Source organism: Coenobita brevimanus, chromosome 57, assembly GCF_032717465.1.
Source record: "Coenobita brevimanus isolate Jiangsu-jjx chromosome 57, ASM3271746v2, whole genome shotgun sequence".
Taxonomy (NCBI): domain Eukaryota; kingdom Metazoa; phylum Arthropoda; class Malacostraca; order Decapoda; family Coenobitidae; genus Coenobita; species Coenobita brevimanus.
This window is the reverse complement of record NC_137010.1, coordinates 59,803,447-59,825,169: the sequence shown is the minus strand read 5'-3', so window position 1 is coordinate 59,825,169 and position 21,723 is coordinate 59,803,447. Positions and strand designations below refer to the sequence as shown.

General features: G+C 43.4%; 1 protein-coding gene across 1 annotated transcript in view; it reads left to right on the top strand.

Annotated features, from left to right (window-relative positions):
- LOC145402051 (nucleoprotein TPR-like) overlaps positions 1–21,723 on the top strand; it is a gene marked incomplete at its 3' end in the record, with an annotated part of 419,889 nt that overhangs the window by 136,757 nt on the left and 261,409 nt on the right. Inside the window, exons 14-15 of the mRNA XM_080274148.1 lie at positions 1,475–1,661; positions 7,295–7,422. Coding sequence (XP_080130274.1) covers positions 1,475–1,661; positions 7,295–7,422 — 315 coding nt within the window. The remainder of the gene's footprint in view (positions 1–1,474; positions 1,662–7,294; positions 7,423–21,723) is intronic.

Here is a 21,723-nt window from a genome sequence, read left to right as displayed (position 1 = left end):
CATCTAACCCTATCCACTCTTATGCTGATGACTCCACCCTTCACCTTTCCATTCGGTTCCTGCAACGTCCATCTTAGCAGTTACTTCAACAAAGTAGTGATGAGGCTATGGGACACCTAATGTCTGACTTGCCTCGTATCTCTGACTGGGGTAAAAATAATCTGGTTGTTTTTAATGCATCAAAGCCTCAGTTTTTACACCTGTCAACCCAACAAAATCTTCCACTGGTATACCCACTAATGTTTAATAATATTCAGCTTAATCCTGCATCATCCTTGAACATGCTTGGGGTTTCATTTACTCGGGACTTATCGTGGAAAGATCATATTACATCTCTTGTAAAATCTGCTTCCAAGAGATTAGGTGTGCTAAGCTGACTCTCTTCCTTCTTTACCCCAGCACAATTGTTGACTCTATACAGGGGTTTTATCCGTCCCTGTGTGGAGTACAACTCTTATGTGTGGTGAGGCTCCCCACATACAGCTCTTCTCAATAGAGTGGAGTCAAAGGCTTTTCATCTCATTAACTCTCCTTCTCTTACTGACTCCCTTCAACCTTTGTCTCTTCGTTGCACTGTTGGATTTTTATCTCTTTTGTATTGCCACTTCAATGGTCACTGCTCCTCTGAACTGTCTGCATGCATTCCTCAACCTCAACGATGGGCGCATAGCACCTGTGTAGCAGCAAACTCTCATCCCTTTCCTGTCCAACAGTGCAATGCAAGAGTTAACCGTTACTCCCGGTCCTTCATTTATGCGACAGGTCAACTCTGGAACTGTCTTCCTCTGTATTTCCTGCTTCCTATGATCTCCAGTCTTTCAAATGCAATGTTCAGGCATCTTGAAATGATCGGATCTTGAATTTGGCTCTCTCATGTATTTTGTATTTCTCTTGGAAGGAACAACAATTGCGGGCTCGCGGCCTTTGGTTCCTTCTTCCTGTTGGTGATCGTATAATAAAAAATAGTGATCCTACAACAACTGTTGAGGCATTGTGCTTCATCATCATGGATCATCATAAAACAAGGGTCTGCTGTATTGAAGTTGTGGGAGTGGCCCATTTTTGTCTTGTGAAAACAGGTCAACTACAGTGTACACATGCAGGTATTTTCCAAAAACCCACATTGTTAGTAAGCAAGGGTGCTCGGGCAGGTGGGTTTATGAGTAGTGAAACAATAAGGATGATGATGGAAGTGGAGCTGTAGGTGTAACAAGGTTATGATGATGATGAACACCTCTGATGCTGCAAGATCAGATCATCATCATCACCATCATCCTAACCTCATTTTTCCAGCCATAGGATGAGATGAGACAGAATTCAGAAAGCATGGGTGAGGCAGGGTCCTGAAAACAAGGAAAGAGAAGACATGTTGGAAGGAGAACTAATCAACAGCAGTAAAAAGGTTCACTCACTTATTCACTAACCCTTCAGTCCCCTGGAGTACTGACAGCCATTATTTTCCAGAAACCCACAGTGCCAACAAGTGAAGGTGCACAGACAGGCAAGGAGGCACAGAAGATGGAGGCAGAGATAGAGGAATCAAATAAGGAGCTGGCCTCATTGAAAAAGGAGTATGAAGAGTACCGTGCTGAAAAGGCCAAAAATGACAAGGTGATGAAGGATGATTATGATGCACTCAAGGCCACCATGGAAAAGACAAGGTGGGTTCTGTGTATGGGTGAGTGGACGGGGGATGGGCGGGCAGGTGGGGGGCATTTTGGTATTGTTATAGGATTATCAGTACAGTCATCACTTAAATTACCAGTGTATTATGTGATACTAAAATCATTAGCTGTATTATGTTTGTTATATTGGACATGTGGTTTTTATATGGAACCTTTGATGTTGGAAAAGGATGTTCTCTTTTGTTGGCACTAGTATAACTTGGTGGCTCTGATACCCAGTTATACAAATTCTGCTGAACTCATTCTCTCTTGAGAGAGAGGAGGATGGTGGACTGCAGGAAAGCAGCAGCTTCACCCTGCATTCCACAACGTTCACAACCACAACAGCAATAACAAGACAGCACCATGGAGCCCGTAGTGTAATGTGTCCGTATATTAATCCCCCTGACTGAGTTAAGTCTCACCCAGGACCAGACATACAAAAAAATGCAGTAGTGTAGTACTGTATGTTCTTTCATATGTTCTCACATTTTCACACTGTCAAGGTTCCTTTGATAACTTATACAGACCCATTTGCACACACAACCACTCTGACACAGATTTCCAGGTGTTCTTCTTACCCTACGCTCCAAAATCCCTCCATACCTATAGCAAGCAAAGATTTTTAGTTATAGCCTTCACTAACCCTCATCTTCTGGGCATTATAGCTCACTGTCATTGCCCCTTATGGGCATTAACTCACCTTCCAGGTGTTAAGCACACTGTCATTTCCCCCTTATGAGCATTTACCTAGTATCTGAAAATTGTTTATCTTCGCACTGTCATATTTCAGCAGCTAAACCACTTAAAACATTCAATTAAGACCATGATCTTCACTAATGGATGTGGATGTGGATGTGATAGGAAGCGTTATGAGGAACACACTGCGGTGGTTTGGCCATGTGGAGAGGATGGAGGGTGAAAGACTGACGAAGAGAGTGTATGTGAGTGAGGTGGAGGGGGGAAGAGGGAGGGGGAGGCCGAGGATGAGATGGAGGGATGGGGTGGAGAGGTATATGAGAGAGGGGGGTGTGAGTTGGGAGCAGGGCAGTGAAATGGCGGGGGACAGGGCGACTTGGAGGCGATTTGTTTGTGGCCACCCCAAACGGGATTGAGGCGTCTGGCAATAGATAGATAGATAGATAGATCTTCACTAATCCTTCCTCTCACCAGTGCAAGTATCCCTTGGTGTCTAGATGGAGGCGTTGTGGAGTACGGTGAAGAAGGAAGGTAACTTCTGCTGATCAACTAGGCAGTGTTTGAGCAAGTTATTATGGCTGTGACCATGGCTCAGTCTCCCAGCATTGCTAAACAGTTGCATCCAGTTTTTTGTTGCACTGAATTCACCATTGTATGTTTGTGTGACTCATTGATTTGTGTGTTGGCGACTTGTGAAGGGTTGAGATTAAGGGGCCACCATATGGGAGGAAAGAATCAGACACTGCAGAATAAAAAAAAAATATGTCTAACCCCACCATACCTCAGAGGTAACTCCCTCCTTGGTTCAGAGCTCACTTTTGGGTTTTCATTGGATGTGATAGATTTTGGTACAGGCAGTGGCAAGAAGGAGGGTTTGGTATGTCACGTCACCTGGAGAGTCCAGAGCCCCCAGAACACCCACAACTGTGTGGGATATCATGTCATGTAGAGGTTAGGGGTTAATCCCATCAATACAAGAGGCCTTTCATAAGTAAAACAATATCCCTAGGAAGTCACCATCATCATCATCATCATCATCATCATCCACACCTTTCTCACCCTAAGGCAGGGTGGGGAGTAGCAGCATCCAGACAGCCCAATTTTTCCCATTCCAGTGGGCCACGCTTCCATTCACTCATCATTCAAGTCCCCGGAATCCTGGCTCTATTGGATACACCAAAAATTTTCACCACATTTTGTAGCTTCCTATAAACATATCCGATAGAGTCAGTCTGAACGTTGTTACACTAAAAGGGGTGCCAGGTCCCCACTCATGCACATCTTCTCACAACTTCCAGCCAGCCAGCTCGATCTCTTTGTCAGTCCCCTAGCTTCACTGACATCCATATCTCTCTTCCTCACACTCTCATCCACCATATCCCTCCACCTTCTCCTTGGCCTACCTCGCCTCCTTCCTTCTTCAGATTTGCTCAGATATACCGTTTTCACAAATCTATTGTTATCCATTCACTCCGCATGACCATACTATCTCAGTACACTCTCTTCTTTTCTGGTGTCCATAGACTTACTCACTCTGCATCTTTCACGAATTGCATTATTTCATATCCAATCCACTCTCTGTACTCCACATACTTTCCTCAGCAGTCCCGGTTCCATTGCTGTCACTCATGACTTTCCATTTTCATGCTGTGCCATAGTCTCACATCCATATTTGGCACTAACACTCCTTTTTGTAAGCCTCGTGCTACTGCAACACTGAAGTCTCTGTTTCTTATCAAGGCCTTCATAGCACCAGCTACTTTCCTTCCATATGTCACTCTACTTTCCACTTCATTCTCATATTTTCCTCTCTTTTCTATCTCTGAACCCAGGTACTTAAACTCTCACCAGTTCCTGTGTCTCTCCAATCAGTGTAACATCACACTGGGGGTCACCTTCACTCTCAGTTACCATCACTTTACCCTTTTCTGCACTCACTTTCAAGGCATGATGCTGACACACATCAGCAAAACTCTGCACTAGTCTACCAAGTTCTCGTCTGGTATGTGCAAGTAGCGCTGCATCATCAGCATACAACAAATTTGAAATATTCCATCTGTCACCATTCATTATCACTGCCATTCCTCTTTCCTTTACTCGTGTTTTTACTTCTCTCATCACCCCATCCATATATACAACTATTTTGAACAACCATGGGGACATCACACAACCTTATTGCATGCCCACATTGATCGTGAACCATTCACTTCGATTCCTGTTTACCCTTAAACATGCATCACTACCATCATAATTATGCTTGATAGCATGTAGCAGCTTACTATCTACACCGTACATGCGCAAAACTTTCGACAGTCCTTCTCTGCGTACTTTGTTTTATGTTTTTTCCAGATCCATAAATGCCATGAACACCTTATACAGTAGTCGTTCTCACAAGCCGTCTCTACTATCTGTCTCACTGTAAATACTTGATCCACACATCCTCTGCCAGTCCTAAAGCCACCCCATTCATCAGTCACTAGGACTTCTGATATCTCTCTTACTTTCTCTCTAATAATTCTTCCATATAAGTTCCCTACAGCGCTTATTAGACTTATCTATCCATCTATCTATCTATTTCCAGACGCCTTAATCCTGTACGGGGTGACCACAAACAAATCTCCTCCATGTCGCCCTGTCCCCCGCCATTTGACTGCCCTGCTCATTAGACTTATACCACGATAATTGTTGCACTTACTTCGCTCACCTTTATTTTTGAACTGGGGTACAATCACAGCCTTTCTCCACTCTGCTGGCACAGTTTCACTCATTATTCCTTCTTACAAATCTCCAACAAAGACTTCATTCCACTCTCTCCACTACACTTAATCATGTCTGCATACACCACATCTGCCCCAGCTGCCTTCCCATTTTTCAGCTGATTCACTGCTTTCTTCTCCTGTGCGAGTGTCACATTTCCTGGCACTGCATCCCTTCTCTGCATACACCTAAAACCAATCATGTTTACAGTGGTGCTGCTTTCTCTATTCCCATTCATCAGGCATTCAGAATATTCTTTCCAACTGGTCCTTACTTCATTCCCTTGGGTTAGTAATCTGCCACTTACATCATTCACAGTTTCCCTTTTCTTTCTGCTGTCACATATACAGTTCCGCACCTCTTTTCAGAGTAGTCTGCATTCATTATTCTTGCTAGGTCATCATTTACCTCCTCCATTTTCTTCTTTACTAGTCTCTTTACTCGCTTGTTCTCAATATATTCAGCTTTTATTTCAGTTGAGCCTCTGTTTTGTAACCACTCTAGCCACTTCCACTTTTCCTCCACTGCTCTCTTTACCTCTTCATCCCACCATGCCGCACCTTTCTTCTTTGTTGTTACTCTTGCCACACCACACTCCATTTTAGTATTCCTAACTAATCAGTCCATATATGCATTCCACAGGCTGTCCAGATCTATTTCATTCTAATTCACTAATTCCAACTCCTCCCCTACTTTGGTCCTTTGTTCATCTGCCATTTCTTTGATCCTCAACTTCTCGACTTTCAGTCTTTCTCCCTAACTGCTCCTCTCTCTCCTGGTCCACCTCACTCCTCTCAGGTTGATCTTGCATACAGCAGTCCCATGAACTGACAGGCCTCTACATTGTCCTCTCATGGCCCTTGTATCAGCAACCATTCCCAGCATTGACCTCTCTACAAGCACGTAATCAGTCAGGCCCCTCTCAACACGATCCCTGTTCCCTCTATACCATGTATCTTTTTGTGCATCTTTGTGTTTGAAATACGAGTTACAAATGCACAATCTCCTCTGTTGACACATATCCTACAGTTGCTTTCCATTATCATTTTCTGGTACTCCATTACAACCCATTATATCATCTTCAGGACCAGTGCCTACTCATCCATTCATATTGCCCATTACAATCACACTATAGCTCCTGGGCATTTCTCCCACTGCTTCATCCAGCCCATCCCAAAGCCTGCCTTTTTCTCACTCATTTCTGTCATCACATGGTGCATATGCCACAGTCACAGCCACTTTCACCTTCTCAATCTTGAACTGGACATACATACATATTGAGCTGACACATTTGTAGTCTTTCATTCCATTCTGCCACACCTCATTCATCAACAGAGCAACTCCTTCCTTGCATCTTCCTTGCCCGTTCATGCCCGATTTAGCACATTTCACACCCTTTCATCTTTGTTTCACACATTGCCAGCAGGGCATATCTCACACTCTTGAAATTCACCACTTCCATGCTGTTGCTCACCTCATTCACACCTCTCACATTCCACATGGCCATGCAAATCTGCCTATTTGACTGGGGCCCAGGGCAGGTATTGGGCCCTCTGAGGCTCCCCGAAATGTCTGCCATGATTAAATGATTTTGAATAGAGGAATCTGGGGTACAGTTAACCTGGCCAAAAACCCTGGTTATATGGTTACCACCCAGCATAGTAAATGGTTTCCTGGGTACAGGAAACCATTTGGCTTGTCACTCAGTGTAGAGACCATAAGGCATCCCTACATTAAGTGAGTGGATGATGGGGTGCCCCCACCTACCCAGGAAGTACCAAAAATATACTAAAAAAGTACATCACTGGTTAGAAGGTGTTAAGAGAGAGGAAATTTTTCACCCTTAGCCACTGTATTCATCAGTTATCCATCATTTTCTGTCTTAACATCTGCTCTGCCTGTAACATGGGTCAGATAGATTCATCTTCCTCTCTAAGTGTTCCTTCTCTGATAGTTAGTGCTGCTGGACAGAACACCTTCACATGACTGCTCTGCTGCCCAGCAATACAAATGTCTCTCAGTTCCTTGCCATTTCCCAAAGGGAGGATGGGTAACTGGAGAAGAACGACAACAATAAAGACTGCAGTCCACCAGGTTCACAAGAAGATGAGCCTGGGGCAGCAGTAAATGCAGCAGCAGCATTCTAATGCGTAATCATTCCTGTTTACCAACAGAAATGAGAACATAAGATTGGTGTCCCAAGCAGAATACAATGATGAAAGAATAAAGACACTTGTGAGCAACACAGAAAATTTGCAGAGACAGCTGGCATCTGTGGAGAAGACTAACACTGAACTCCGAGGTGAGATTACTCATGCAATTTAACGTTACCTTTGTGTACTCTACTTTGGTCCATGTTTTCACCAACTTTTAGGCTTTCTGGCACCTCTCAAGAAGCAGTGTATCATGCTTACTGCATCTATGTTCTTTTGTATGCTATTTTATTTCCTTTCAATATACAAATGGTTTACATGCATTACATACAACTGAAAATTAGTGTACTGTATCAAAAAATAAAAAGGTAAGGAAGAGGTTCTAGGGAGCATCCTCAACCAGTGTGAAAATGGATTTTTTTTCACTTTTCCTTAAATTAGCTTACATTGCTTTACCTGTATCTAGTCTTCAATCACCTAATTTAACCTAACCTTATCTTATCGTACCCTGTGATATCTTATATTGTCTTAACAGCCATAAACATGGAAAAGCTTAAAAGAAACACACACACACACACACACACACACACACACACACACACACACACACACACACACACACACACAGTTTCAACACTAATGACAGGATGTAGACAAGACCACAAATATAGACTACTTGCACAAGAAAAAATAGCACTCGAAATCAAGGACTACTGTTATATGAATATGATAGGTACAAAGTTCATCACATCCACATGGAATCTATCCCACCTGTGTAACCTTACATACAAAGGTCATCACATCCGCATGGAATCTATCCCACCGGTGTAACCTTATGTTGTACCACCCTTCACCCCAAGCAGACAAAAAATGAACAGCCTTTGAGCATTACACAGAATGCCTCATTAGCATCCCTTCTCCTCTGCCCAACACTACACTTGACATACACACAAACACACCTACCACAGACATCCAAAACTTCCAGTCAAACCACATCCTTCATGAACCCCCACCAGACATTCCTCCCACAGAAACTCCTCCTCCCAGAGAGATTTGAGTGCACCTAGCCATACTACAATGAGGTCACCAAGTGTCCCTGCTTTAGTCAACTCATACATCTCACTTTCACAACACAGATAGTCTTTCACCATTACTGTAAACAAGATCTCTGGGAGCTGCCATCTGAATAGGCTGGTTTCATATAGTCCACTGGTTCACAGTGAAATGAGTCATAGGCTACAACAAAAATAGCACTAACAGGCAGACTGCCTCACTCTCATTGTCACGGGGTTTTTTAATATCACGGTAATTTTAAAATATATGCTTTAAATGTTGTTTAAATTGATAATAATATTCAATAATATTGAAGAGCAAAGACAATGATTGTCTTGCTACATCAAGCAACGATTACTTTACGCTTACTTGCTAAGATTCTCAAGAACGAGAATTTATAAACTTCCTCAACAGTACACAGCAGAGACTAATTACTCACAATTGCTGAATTACTGTACTGTTAGCCTCTGGAGAAAGTTACATCACCCCTGACAATAAATAACTAATACTAATAATAATAACATCAGGTTCTTGCTGATGCATTAACTCCTGGCACAACGGATTTTAAGTTAATACAAGACTGGTCTAAGTACCAGTTATGAATAGTAAAACGTTTATGCAAGCTAGGAGCTATATGGAAAATAAGCTTAATTATGGAGAAATGAAACAAGATTTACTCTACATTAAGCTCAAGAAATAGAACTGTTAAATTTATTAATTACAAAAATAAATTTAACATTACATTTCAAATCAAATCAATGAGACGCACTCGCTCACTCACACAGAAGCTAAATACTTACGCCTAGGAAAAACACCTTAACTAAGCTCTTAAAACTACAAAATACACAAAAGAAATACCAGTCGATGAATACTGTGTATCACCACTAAGGTGGGAGAGCTGGGATTAACTGTACTAATGGAGCTTGGGGTGCTAGCTGACCTCTCCACTTCTGAGCACAGACCCTTTCTCCGTCACAGCAAACACAAAACTGAATTCAAATACATTGAATGGGCAGGACGCAAGGCGTGGCTAACGGTTGAGGGAAGCAGAGGCAAACGATAAAGAAATAATTGTATCGCTCAGTAGCGCACTTAGTGACGTGCATTAAATCGGTCACTTTTTGAAAACGGTGACGAATTATTTGAAAAGTATACCCCGAAATGGAGAGAGAAACGGTTAACTGAGCGATACACAGTGAGTTTTCCACTATTAGTTCGTGGCTTCTCACAAAAGGAAATGTCGCGAATTGATTCGTGACATTACGCCCCATGAAAATTAAATCTTTCTTCCTTCAGAAGAAAGATTTCAATATACATACATATAAATCCTAACTCAGTCACACAAGATTCACACTGTGGTGTGTGTGCTATCCTGCTACAGGAGAAAGTCGCAGTCGTCAGTGAGCGAAAAAACCTCGTATTTACGTTAATAGAAGCAAGCTTGAGGGAAAAACTCCGTGACGACGGTGAAAATCCTGTACTCAGGTCAAACTGAGCGAAAATTCGCTACATTTACACTGACAACTAATTGTTGTGTAGCGTGGTGTATGTAATACACGGTGTAGGTGTGACAGTTGTAGTGTAACTGTACCTATGTGTAAAATGACGCAGTAAATAATATGGCGACGACGAAGGCAGAGGAGAAGAGGTGGCAGCGTGCGGCAGACGATCGGCTGGCCCGCACAGCAAAACTGCTACACCCATTGCTGAACCTGCAAAACCAATTGAGGTGGAGCATCAAAAGTGTCAATGGGACAAAATTTTATCATGTTACAATTACTCTCTCTGCCTAGCAGTCAGTACATGCTATGAAAAGTACACTCGAGGTCGCCATTAATTATAGCACACGATTATGGTCGGCGAGTTGAGAATCCCTGTGCAAACTCGGGTCTTCCATAGCCTCGAACTGCACACGGGTCCTCAACCTGTGCCTCAACCTACAGTACTTATATTAATATCGGAGAGCTGAGAAACCTTGTGCAAACTTGGGTCTTCCATAGCCTCAAGTCGCCTCTGCAGAGTTCTCACTTCCCCCTTAACCTACAATACAATACTTATATTAGTACCGGAAAGCTGAGAATCCTTGTGCAAACTTGGGTCTTCCATAGCCTCAAGTCGCCTCTGCGGAGTTCTCTCTCGAACTTCCCCCTTAACCTACAATACAATACTTATATTAGTACTGGGAAGCTGAGAATCCTGGTGCAAACTTGGGTCTTCCATAGCCTCAAGTCGCCTCTGCGGAGTTCTCTCTCGAACTTCCCCCTTAACCTACAATACTTATATTAGTATCAGGAAGCTGAGAATCCTTGTGCAAACTTGGGTCTTCCATAGCCTCAAGTCGCCTCTGCGGAGTTCTCTCTCGAACTTCCCCCTTAACCTACAGTACTTCTATTAGTACCGGGAAGCTGAGAATCCTTATGCAAACTTGGGTCTTCCATAGCCTCAAGTCGCCACTGCGGAGTTCTCTCTCGAACTTCCCCCTTAACCTACAGTACTTCTATTAGTACCGGGAAGCTGAGAATCCTTAAGCAAACTTGGGTCTTCCATAGCCTCAAGTCGCCTCTCAACTTCCCCCTTAACCTACGGTACATAATATGTATGTAAAGGCCCTGGACATAATGTGTCCTGTGGGGCCAATGGGCGAGACGTCAGGTCTGCACCCACTTCACCACTACCCTGTCTCTCAACTGACTCAGAGATTACAGGTGTGGTTATAAATGGCACAGGAAGGGCATGTCCCTGAGTAGTGGCGATACTTTGGCACACACTGCAAGAACGGACAAAACTATCTATGTCCCGTCCCATCCCTGGCCAGAAAAAGTCAGCTCGGATACGGCCCTGGGTCTTCCTTTTGCCCATGTGACCTCCTGAGACTGAACAATGACCCCATTGTAACACTGCTAGGCGGTACTTGGCGGGAACGACAAACTGCAGTCGAACCTCGCCCTCGGGTGTTCGTGACTCACGGTAGAGCCGTCCTTGTTTACGAAGGAACTTGGCTCGACCTCCCCGTGAATACTTAATCACTTGACCCTTTTGTTTGTTCCGCACGGTAGCAAGTGTCGGGTCAGAATGTTGTTCTTGCACAACAAGTTGACTACACATCAGATCTTGCGGCGATTCAATGATCACTGGGGTGACACAGTCTGGAGCCTCAGTCATGGCTCGTGTTACCGCAGCAGCCGAAGTCTGAGTAGCGTCATCATCGGAGCAACTATCCTTGACTCCTTGAATATTGCCTACTATTAAGTCAAATAGAGGCTCTGGCATGACAACTACAGGTGTCGTACCAGTATAAAATGGAGATGCCACCTGGATACATGCCTCAGGGAACAATCTCACTGATCCATCAATAAGCTTTGCATGGATCTGTCGACCTGTATACTGCTCAGGCCGAACTAAACTCTGCTTAACAGAGCAACCTGAGGAACCATTGTCTCTCAGGACCTTCACAGGAATGCCTCCCACAAACCCTGGCTGAACAAGGAAGGTACTGTCACCTGTGGGAGGGCCTGTGGAGGAAGCAGCTAGCCACTCATGAGGCTGCTGAATTGATGTGGCAAACATTGTGCCTTGAGGGTTATATTGGGAAGATGGAACATTGGCCATCTGTGGAGGGGGGTTCACTGTCACTGTGGGACTAGTGAACTGTGGGGAAGTACCCACACTGGTAGGGACGTGACCACCATGCTGCTGCTGAGGAATGAAGGCTGCATTCGCTTCCTGCCTCTTTTGAGCTGGTGGTAAAAAACTTTGTCCCGTCGGTCGGTTGCGTGGCTGATACTGCTGCTGGTTAGGGTACTTGTTGTACCTCTTCCACTCAGGTTTCTGAGTGTTTTGCCCCTGGTCCTTCCACTGCGGTTTTGGACCTTGACCATTACTCTGAGAACGGCCTTGGTGCTGGGATTCAGTCTGAGACTGCTTCCCAGACTTGGCAGTATCTTTTCTGCTCCAGGTGTTTTGCTTACGAGCTTGATACCCGTATGCAGTAAAGAATGCGTCAGCCTTCTCTGCCATTTGGCTGGCATCTTTCACCTGGCAGATCTTAAGCTGTGCTATGAGCTCAGCAGGCCACGACCTCTCTAGCTGTGTACGCAGCATAAGGTCAATTATCCCTCACGCGTGGAAGGAGTTTCATCTTTCTCCATCCACTCATTTAAGTAAGCTGTGAGACGATCAAGGAACTGAACAGCTGTCTCCTTGTCTTGGAGACGAGCTCGCATGAACTGAACTTTGGCGTCGTCTACTGTGAGACCATACGCCTTAATGAGTGCAGCTTTCATCATCTCATATGTGAGATTGTCTCCACGAATTCTGTGGAGAATATCGAGGGCAGGGCCCTCAAATAGGCTAAGAAACTGAAGCCGCTTAGCTGCCTCATCCAGTTGATATAAGTCTGCCATGTCCTCAAAACGAGCTATGTACGGCTCGATTCGCTCGCTTTCCTTGTATGAAGGAAGCTTGATGCGTGGGGTCGCCAGGACATGTGCAGGGAGAACGCTCGTGGAGCTTTGACCAACTGCACCAGACGTGTCTGAAGCCAAGGAATCTCGCTTGAGCTTCAGCACTTCAAGTTCATGTTCTCGTTCTTTGTCTCGTTGTTCACGCTCGTATTCGCGCTGTTCTCGCTCGTGTTCGCGCTGTTCTCGCTCTTTTTCTAACTCGAGCTCGCGTTGTTTCTGCTCGTGTTCGCGCTGTTCTCGCTCGCATTCGCGCTGAATCCTACGCTCTTCACGAGCATCTTTCTCACGTTCTTGCTCGTAATTGAACCGTGAGAGAACGTAACTCTGTATTTTCTCTGGGTCTGTGAGACCAATATCTTTGGCTTCCTGTACATATACAGCTGTAGCCATGATGCTAGCTCAATTTACTAAGTAACCGAAATTGAGTACTGACTGCTTAGCGACGAATACTAATAAACACAAGTAAAGAATACAGACACAAGCTAGTGGTGACCAGTCTTATCTAGTTAACTGGCAAAGAATAAATCAAAAATGTAAATGACTGGGAAGACTCAATAATAAACACAATGGGTACGCCGACTTCCCAGGAGCGAATAAAATCGTCTGGCGTTACCAAAAATAAACTAGAGTTAAGTACTCTATTGATTTATAAAGCAAAAACTCACTTGCTAAATTAACGGTAAACACCAGTAAGCTTGTGCCTATAAACTTTAATGATAAATACCTAAATATGAATGAGTGAGCACTATCTCGTGAATAGCTTTAGAGCTAGGAGTTAATATCCTGGAATGAGGTCGCCAATTGTCACGGGGTTTTTAATATCACGGTAATTTTAAAATATATGCTTTAAATGTTGTTTAAATTGATAATAATATTCAATAATATTGAAGAGCAAAGACAATGATTGTCTTGCTACATCAAGCAACGATTACTTTACGCTTACTTGCTAAGATTCTCAAGAACGAGAATTTATAAACTTCCTCAACAGTACACAGCAGAGACTAATTACTCACAATTGCTGAATTACTGTACTGTTAGCCTCTGGAGAAAGTTACATCACCCCTGACAATAAATAACTAATACTAATAATAATAACATCAGGTTCTTGCTGATGCATTAACTCCTGGCACAACGGATTTTAAGTTAATACAAGACTGGTCTAAGTACCAGTTATGAATAGTAAAACGTTTATGCAAGCTAGGAGCTATATGGAAAATAAGCTTAATTATGGAGAAATGAAACAAGATTTACTCTACATTAAGCTCAAGAAATAGAACTGTTAAATTTATTAATTACAAAAATAAATTTAACATTACATTTCAAATCAAATCAATGAGACGCACTCGCTCACTCACACAGAAGCTAAATACTTACGCCTAGGAAAAACACCTTAACTAAGCTCTTAAAACTACAAAATACACAAAAGAAATACCAGTCGATGAATACTGTGTATCACCACTAAGGTGGGAGAGCTGGGATTAACTGTACTAATGGAGCTTGGGGTGCTAGCTGACCTCTCCACTTCTGAGCACAGACCCTTTCTCCGTCACAGCAAACACAAAACTGAATTCAAATACATTGAATGGGCAGGACGCAAGGCGTGGCTAACGGTTGAGGGAAGCAGAGGCAAACGATAAAGAAATAATTGTATCGCTCAGTAGCGCACTTAGTGACGTGCATTAAATCGGTCACTTTTTGAAAACGGTGACGAATTATTTGAAAAGTATACCCCGAAATGGAGAGAGAAACGGTTAACTGAGCGATACACAGTGAGTTTTCCACTATTAGTTCGTGGCTTCTCACAAAAAGGAAATGTCGCGAATTGATTCGTGACACTCATGTTTTCATTTCTTTACCATTCATGTTCTAGATTACCCTTTAGATATATGGATGTTGGTTTATTATGAATTTTCTCTGTTACAAATTGAATTTGTCTTTACATCTGCCAGTCCTATACCCATCAGGAGGATATAGTGTGCTTGTAGTCTAGTACTGTAATTATTCAGGATAGAATGGAGAATAAAATTTGACTAGGAGGCGGTGGCTCAATTGGTAGAGAGGTGGCTTTTAGTCCTAATGGACCCGGGTTCAAATCCTGCTGGGGCAGGAAACAGTTTAAGGATTTGAATTTCATAAAAATCAGACACACTGAGGTGGTTTGGCCATGTGGAGAGGATGGAGGGTGAAAGACTGACGAAGAGAGTGTATGTGAGTGTGGTGGAGGGGGGAAGAGGGAGGGGGAGGCCGAGAATGAGATGGAGGGATGGGGTGGAGAGGTATATGAGAGAGGGGGGTGTGAGTTGGCAGCAGGGCAGTGAGATGGCGGGGGACAGGGCAACTTGGAGGCGATTTGTGTGTGGCCACCCCAAATGGGATTAAGGCGTCTGGCAGTAGATAGATAGATAGAAAAATCAGACTTTACTAATCTACCAGAATACCCTTCGACATGTCGTGAAAATACCCCTGCTAATACCAATACACCAGTCCTGTATGAGACAGCCCTAGCATGTATTCAGTATGGATGGTGGGTGTTAGCGCCGAAGTGGTGACATGTAGAGGTGTGTGGTACGTAGGAGGGCTACTGGGCCTTGAAAGCAGGCTGTGAAGCCTTTGCCCAGAGTCGGATACATTAAAAAAAAAAAAAAATAAAAAAAAATAAATAAATAAGGTAGAAGGGGAGAGGGAGACCAAGGATGGCATGGAGAGAGGTATGTGCATAATTGTGAGTTGGAGGAAGGATCCGAGACGTGGCTTTCCCACACAGCTCTCAAGGACTGTACGTTGTATTGTTGGCGTAAGCGATTGTGTGCAATTCAGTCTTCCATAATTTGCTTAATAGTGTGGGGTGCTGTGTTGCATCCAGGACAGGCATCTGTGACGGAGTCATCCAGCTTCTTCTTATAACTCAAGAGGGCTGGATGATGCCCACATCTCAGCCTAGCAAGGTGGATCCTGTCCTCATGAGGGAGGTAGGATTCAGAAGGGTGGATATCAGGAGGCTGTGCTTGTAGCTGTGTGTTGTCTTTGAGTGACTGAATGGAGTGGCGAGTGATTTTAGCATGGATATGCTTCTGGAAGTTGGTTTGAGGCGGGCAAGGGGGGAGAGATGACAGTGTTTGTGTATGATATCATGTGGGGGGAGAGATGACAGTATTTGTGTGTGATATCATGTGGGGGGAGAGATGACAGTATTTGTGTATGATATCATGTGCTGGGTGTTGTTTTGATGTTCCTTGGTGTGTGTAGATGTGCTGCCATATAGTGTGGGTAGTGTGGGTTTGTGGAGGCTGCAGCAAGAATTTGTGTGCCTCTCTTGCCTAGATGATCCTTGACTTTGAGGACTGTGGTTTCTATGTTCCTTGGTGTGTGTAGATGTGCTGCCATGTAGTGTGGGTAGTGTGGGTTTGTGGAGGCTGCAGCAAGAATTTGTGTGCCTCTCATGTCTAGATGATCCTTGACTTTGAGGACTGTGGTTTCTAGGTGTAGGTGGTCTGTGGGTGTAGTAGCTGTGCATTCTGTGATAGTTTTTAGGGCCTCGTTCTGTATGGTCTGTAGGGTGTTGTAGTGTGTTTTAGTGAGTTTAGAAGCCCAAGCAGGGCTTGCATAATTCATCACTGAATGTATATATTGTTTGTATTCTGTGATGGTGGTTCCTTTGTTGTGTCTGAATGTTGTATGGGCAAATGACTTTAGGGTGTTGAGTCTTGGGGTTAATTTATTTTCAATGTTTGTGATGTGTTGTTTAAATGACATTGATGTATGGTACGCCAAGGAGTTTTGGGTATGTGTGTATGTGGTAGGGGGGTGTTGTTTATGGTGAGGTGTGAAATGTGACCATGTTTTGCTGTCCAGTTTGTGGGAAGGATCACTGTAGAATTGGTTGGGGCTATATTGCGTCTGTTTGTGGTGAACCATTCGTGTAGTGTGTTGAGGTAAGGTTAGAGGATGTGTGTGGCTGTGTTTGCATTTTTTTTGTGTACATATAAGTGTTATGTCGTCTGCATAGGAAGCTGTGTGTATCTGTGATATGGGTATGTTATGCATGTTTAGGTTAAAGAGTGTAGGGGACAAGACAGACCCTTGAGGGACACTGTTTGTGGAGTTTCTGATGTTTGATGACTGATGCAAATGTTACACCCACTCCAGGGTTAAGGCACCTGGTTATAGATAGACAGAAAATTCACTTAGCCACATTGCCTAACTTCCTTGTTGTGCCACACTTGAAAGCATGTGTATTTTTACAGCCCGTTCTACCTGGCCATTTATTAAGCTGGGAATCGTTATTTATTTGATATATGTATGTACAGACATACCTTCTAAGATACGCAATTCTAAGCTGCGCATTTCTAAGAAACGCAGTAAAAAATGGCGGACAGTATCATATTTTACACATCAAATATCGTAATTCATGCACTAACTTCGCAAAAAAAAAAAAAATGCATTGTCCATCACTGTATGTGACATCATCATTGGCTGGAAAGTAAAACTCATTTCTCATTGGTGAATTGCTAGTACTAGTTTCTTATTAGCATGTTCTCATTCGTGGAGTGCTGGAGCTCATTTCTTATTATCTCACCTCTCATTGGTGGAGCATTACAACTCGTTTGTTAGCTCATTTCTCATTGGTGGAGTGCTAGAACTAGTTTCATATTAGCACGTTTCTCATTTATGGTGTGCTAGAGCTCGTTTCTTATTTTCTCACTTCTCATTGGTGGAGCATTACAACTTATTTGTTAGCGCGTTTCTCATTGGTGGAGGGAGCATTACAACTCGTTTGTTCGCTCGTTTCTCATAGGTGGAGCTTAGTCCCTTTTCACCACAGTAGGGTTCCCGTTAGTCTTGCACCACATTCCTTACACATTGGCTGTGCTTTTTCATGATGCTTTGGTTTCCCCAGTCCCCTCAACAAGCTCCACAGCAGGCCTCTCACAATCCAAGGGAGGAGCAAAAGCCAAGAAGAATACATTTACATTTGCACAAAAGATAGAATTTGTCAAGGAAGTGGATGGAGGTGCTAATAAATGTGCAGTAGGATGGAAAGATGGTGTGAATGAGTCCACCATCAGAAGCATTTATTTTGCAGCATATGAAGTTAGGGAAGTCGGAAGGGTCAGCTGTTCAAAAACGGTGCAAAAATATTGCTTTTGTGAAGACTGAACAACTGGTACTGCGCTACATAGAAAAGACAAGCAAACAGAAATTTACCAGTTAATTCCAGCAACATAATCAACACAGCACTAGAACTGTACAAAGCAGTCTTCAAGAGGATGAGGATTGAGAAACTGGTGACGTCCATTGCATTACAAGAGTGGCCTCATTCATTTAAGATTTGCAAGAAGATCAAGAATATTGGTGTCCATGTGGAATCTGCAAGTGCTGATTATGCAACTGCAGCAAACTATCCAAAGGAATTAAAACAATCATTCAAGGTGAGAAGTATTGTCCAAAACAGATCTTTTTATATGGACAAAACTTAACTATATTGAAAGAAGTTACCATGAAGAGCTTTTATAGCTTCAAGATGCAAACAAGTTGGAAGGAAGATGATGATGAATTGTTTGACGGTTCTTCTTGCAGTGAATGCGGATGGTTCGTGCAAAGTTAACCCAACATTTGTGCAAACTGCTAAACAACCAAGAGCATACAAGAACTGTCATATGGATTCCTTAAATGTTTTTTGGTTAACGGGTTCTAAGGGATGGATGTCTTCTTATCTGTCGCTCAAGTGGTTCAAGGAATTGTTTGAAAAGGAAGTAAAGTTATTCTTTGAATGCAACAACATTAATTTTAGCATTCTGTTATTGTTAATGTTCCTAGTTATTCATCATTACTACTAGATTGTCACCCTAATATTAACCCCTAATGCGCGGCCAATGGACAGCCGACCCCCCCCCGGGTGGCGGGGTTCGATCGCAGTCTGAGTACCTGTAGGAAAATATTAGCCAAAAATCAGAGATTAACCCTAGAACATTATACTTGGTATGGCAGATAGTACTTACATTCAGCTTTCTCCAGAGACAGGTGTTGAGCCTTCGTGGACTACCCAAGGACTTGTGGAGACTTGCAAAGTTGGGCAACCAAATCTTCACTTTCACACCTCCAGCAACCCGGTTTCCCCTCTACCACAGCCTCATTCTGTCACAGTAAACTTTATACTATAACGTATAGGTAGTTTGGAAACTGTATTTGTACAATAAGTACTGAAAATAAGGCTAAAATTAACGAAGCGTACGGCCGACATGCAGCGCAGCGGCGGTCTTCCTGTCACTCAACAAACATTTCCATTTTCACAGCTAAAAACATGTATACTACATTATTTTCAATCATATTACTTCCCAAAAGATCACCGCAGCGTGCTTTTTATTCTGCCTTACGCCCGTCACTTTATTCTCGTTCCTGTCGGCCGGTCGCACTGACTCGGAAGAGTTAGAACTCGCCATAATGTCACTTTGAAAGCCTGCGGTAAACTGACGCTAAACAGGGGCAAACCGTGCGAAAAAAAGCTGGTGTGACAACTGGGGAAACAAGCATTTCCTATTAGTATAAACTGCTTGTGAGAGGAGAGCGCAGATTTACAGTTCTGAGCAGTCAGAGCGCTGCCATGTATCACAGCCAGGCTGGCCTGGCCGTGGTGGGGGGGAGGGGGGAAAAAATGCGATACTTGGCAACAACGGAGGTCAGTAGTACAAAGGTAAAGTATGCTAATTGTAGCTAAAGGGTGGTGGTACTGATAGACAATACCAGCTGGAACATCCTTGCCTGCGTTTATTCAAAATTAACTCGAATCGCAAACGCGACGATCCGCCGTTATGTCCTTTTTGGCATACATTGCAAACGCGACAACCCACGTTTTAGGGGTTAAAGTAGTGTTTCAGCCAGCAAAGACAACTTCACTCCTTCATCCACTTGATTAGCAAGTGATCAGTAACATGAAAGTCACTTTTGAAAAGAAGAAATACCGACTTATGTCTGTGGCCACAAACACAAGGGATGAACTTCACAGCCTTGAACGTGATGCTAGTGATGATGATGATGATGATGATGAAGGTAATAACACCGTTGCAGAGGCTAACAGGGCTGTGAATGATATTTGGAAAAACTAATTTAACATAAAGACAGCTGTTGACATGGTGGTTGAATCATGGAGAGAAGTTAATGAGTCAGCAATCCATCATGCCTGGAGGAAACTTTTTGCTGGCTTACCAACAGACCACCTCGGTAGTGTGTGCGTCCAGCCGCAGTCTGTTGAGGACGCTGTGCAGTCAGCTGCACAGCAAGCTTGTCTGGTGTCTGGTTTAGGGTTTGCTGACACAAATGATCAAGATATTAGAGATATAATAACAACAGAAGCAACCACAGCAGAGGATATAATGATGGAAGACTATCATGAGGCAGCTCGAGAAAAATCAGCTAACGATACAGCTAAAGAAAAAACAGTAATGTTTGTTGACAGACTAAAGGAACTACTAGAAATGGGAGACCACTTTAAATTCTTACTAGACCAGGACCCTAAATCTGATAGAAGTGAGACAAGACTGGCAACACTAGACAGGCTACTCCAACCTTATAATGAACTACCGGGAACACATTAAAGCCAGGAGACAAAAACAAATCACCAGTTATATCTGACGTCAGCCAGAGACTGACTGTGAAGTGGATGATGAAATGGATGATGCAGTGTCAACTGTTTCTACTATGGACATTGAGGGATTTGATGATGAGGCAATCCTAAATGATGTTGTTGGTGGCGGCAGTGGAAGTGAGTGACCATGTGATGTTTAGAATCCTCATCAGCCACCAATATAGCCTCTGAGACCCACCATTTTCATCTAGTTATTTTGGGTGAATGAATTAAAACACTTTTTTTTTTTCTTGTTCATTTAGAATAAGCTTGTAAAACAAGCATGTACCACTGAATAAATAATACATTATATATATATATATATATATATATATATATATTTATATATATATACAGTACCCTCGCGTCCAGCACGGGTTTGTCCAGCACGATTCGCGTCCAGCACGGAGAGCAAAAAATTAGTACGATTTAATACAATTTAATTACTGTAACATGGGTGCATTAGCATAACACGCACGGAGCTCCGAGAAGTGAGCGAAATCCGCAGAGTTTGCCTCTAGCACGATCACCCCCGGTCCAACAAAGTCATACCGGACGTTCCTGTGATGCTGGCAGCCAATCAAAACTTCTGATCAAGTTGCCTCCCCCACCCGCTATCATGACATGATCGTGATGTCGCCCAATCAAAAATGCTTCTGTTCTCACGTGATGTTTTGTTTAAATTTCTCCCGCCACAGTGCCACTCAGTCGCTTAATTCGGATTGGAAGGTGCTTTTTTCTTGCTGCATTTTCTGCCATTGCAACTGCATTTTATCCTGCTCACGATGCCTAGGCAGCCTTCTGAGAACCCCAAGAAGCAGCGGCACCTCCCTCAGGCCACCAAGCTAGAAAGCATTGAGAGGAAGAAGAAAGGGAAGAGGAAAGTTGACATTGCCAAGGCCTACGACATGAATGAAGCCAACGTGAGGACCATAATAAAAAATCAAGACAAGATCCTGGCAGCAATGAAGGCTTACAGAGTGCTAGGACAGGCAGAAGCAGGACCTTCCATGGCTGTGGACGAAGATAGTGATTCTGAGTGTGATTTCGAAGGATTTATGAGGGAGGTTGAGGAGGAGCAGCAGCCATTACCCGCTAGTGACGCCAGCAGCCATCCTCCGGGGATGCAGTAGGACCACCTACAGCCTTGGATACCACCTTCCATTCCCAGCAAGCCCATCAACACTATCCTAAAAGGTTAGTTATCATTCATAGCACAGTACCATTTATTATAATTACAATAGTACCAGTATATGTATAGGTATATGGTAGGTATTTAGGGTGACTTTTCCTAGGGTTGCTGACATAATTCA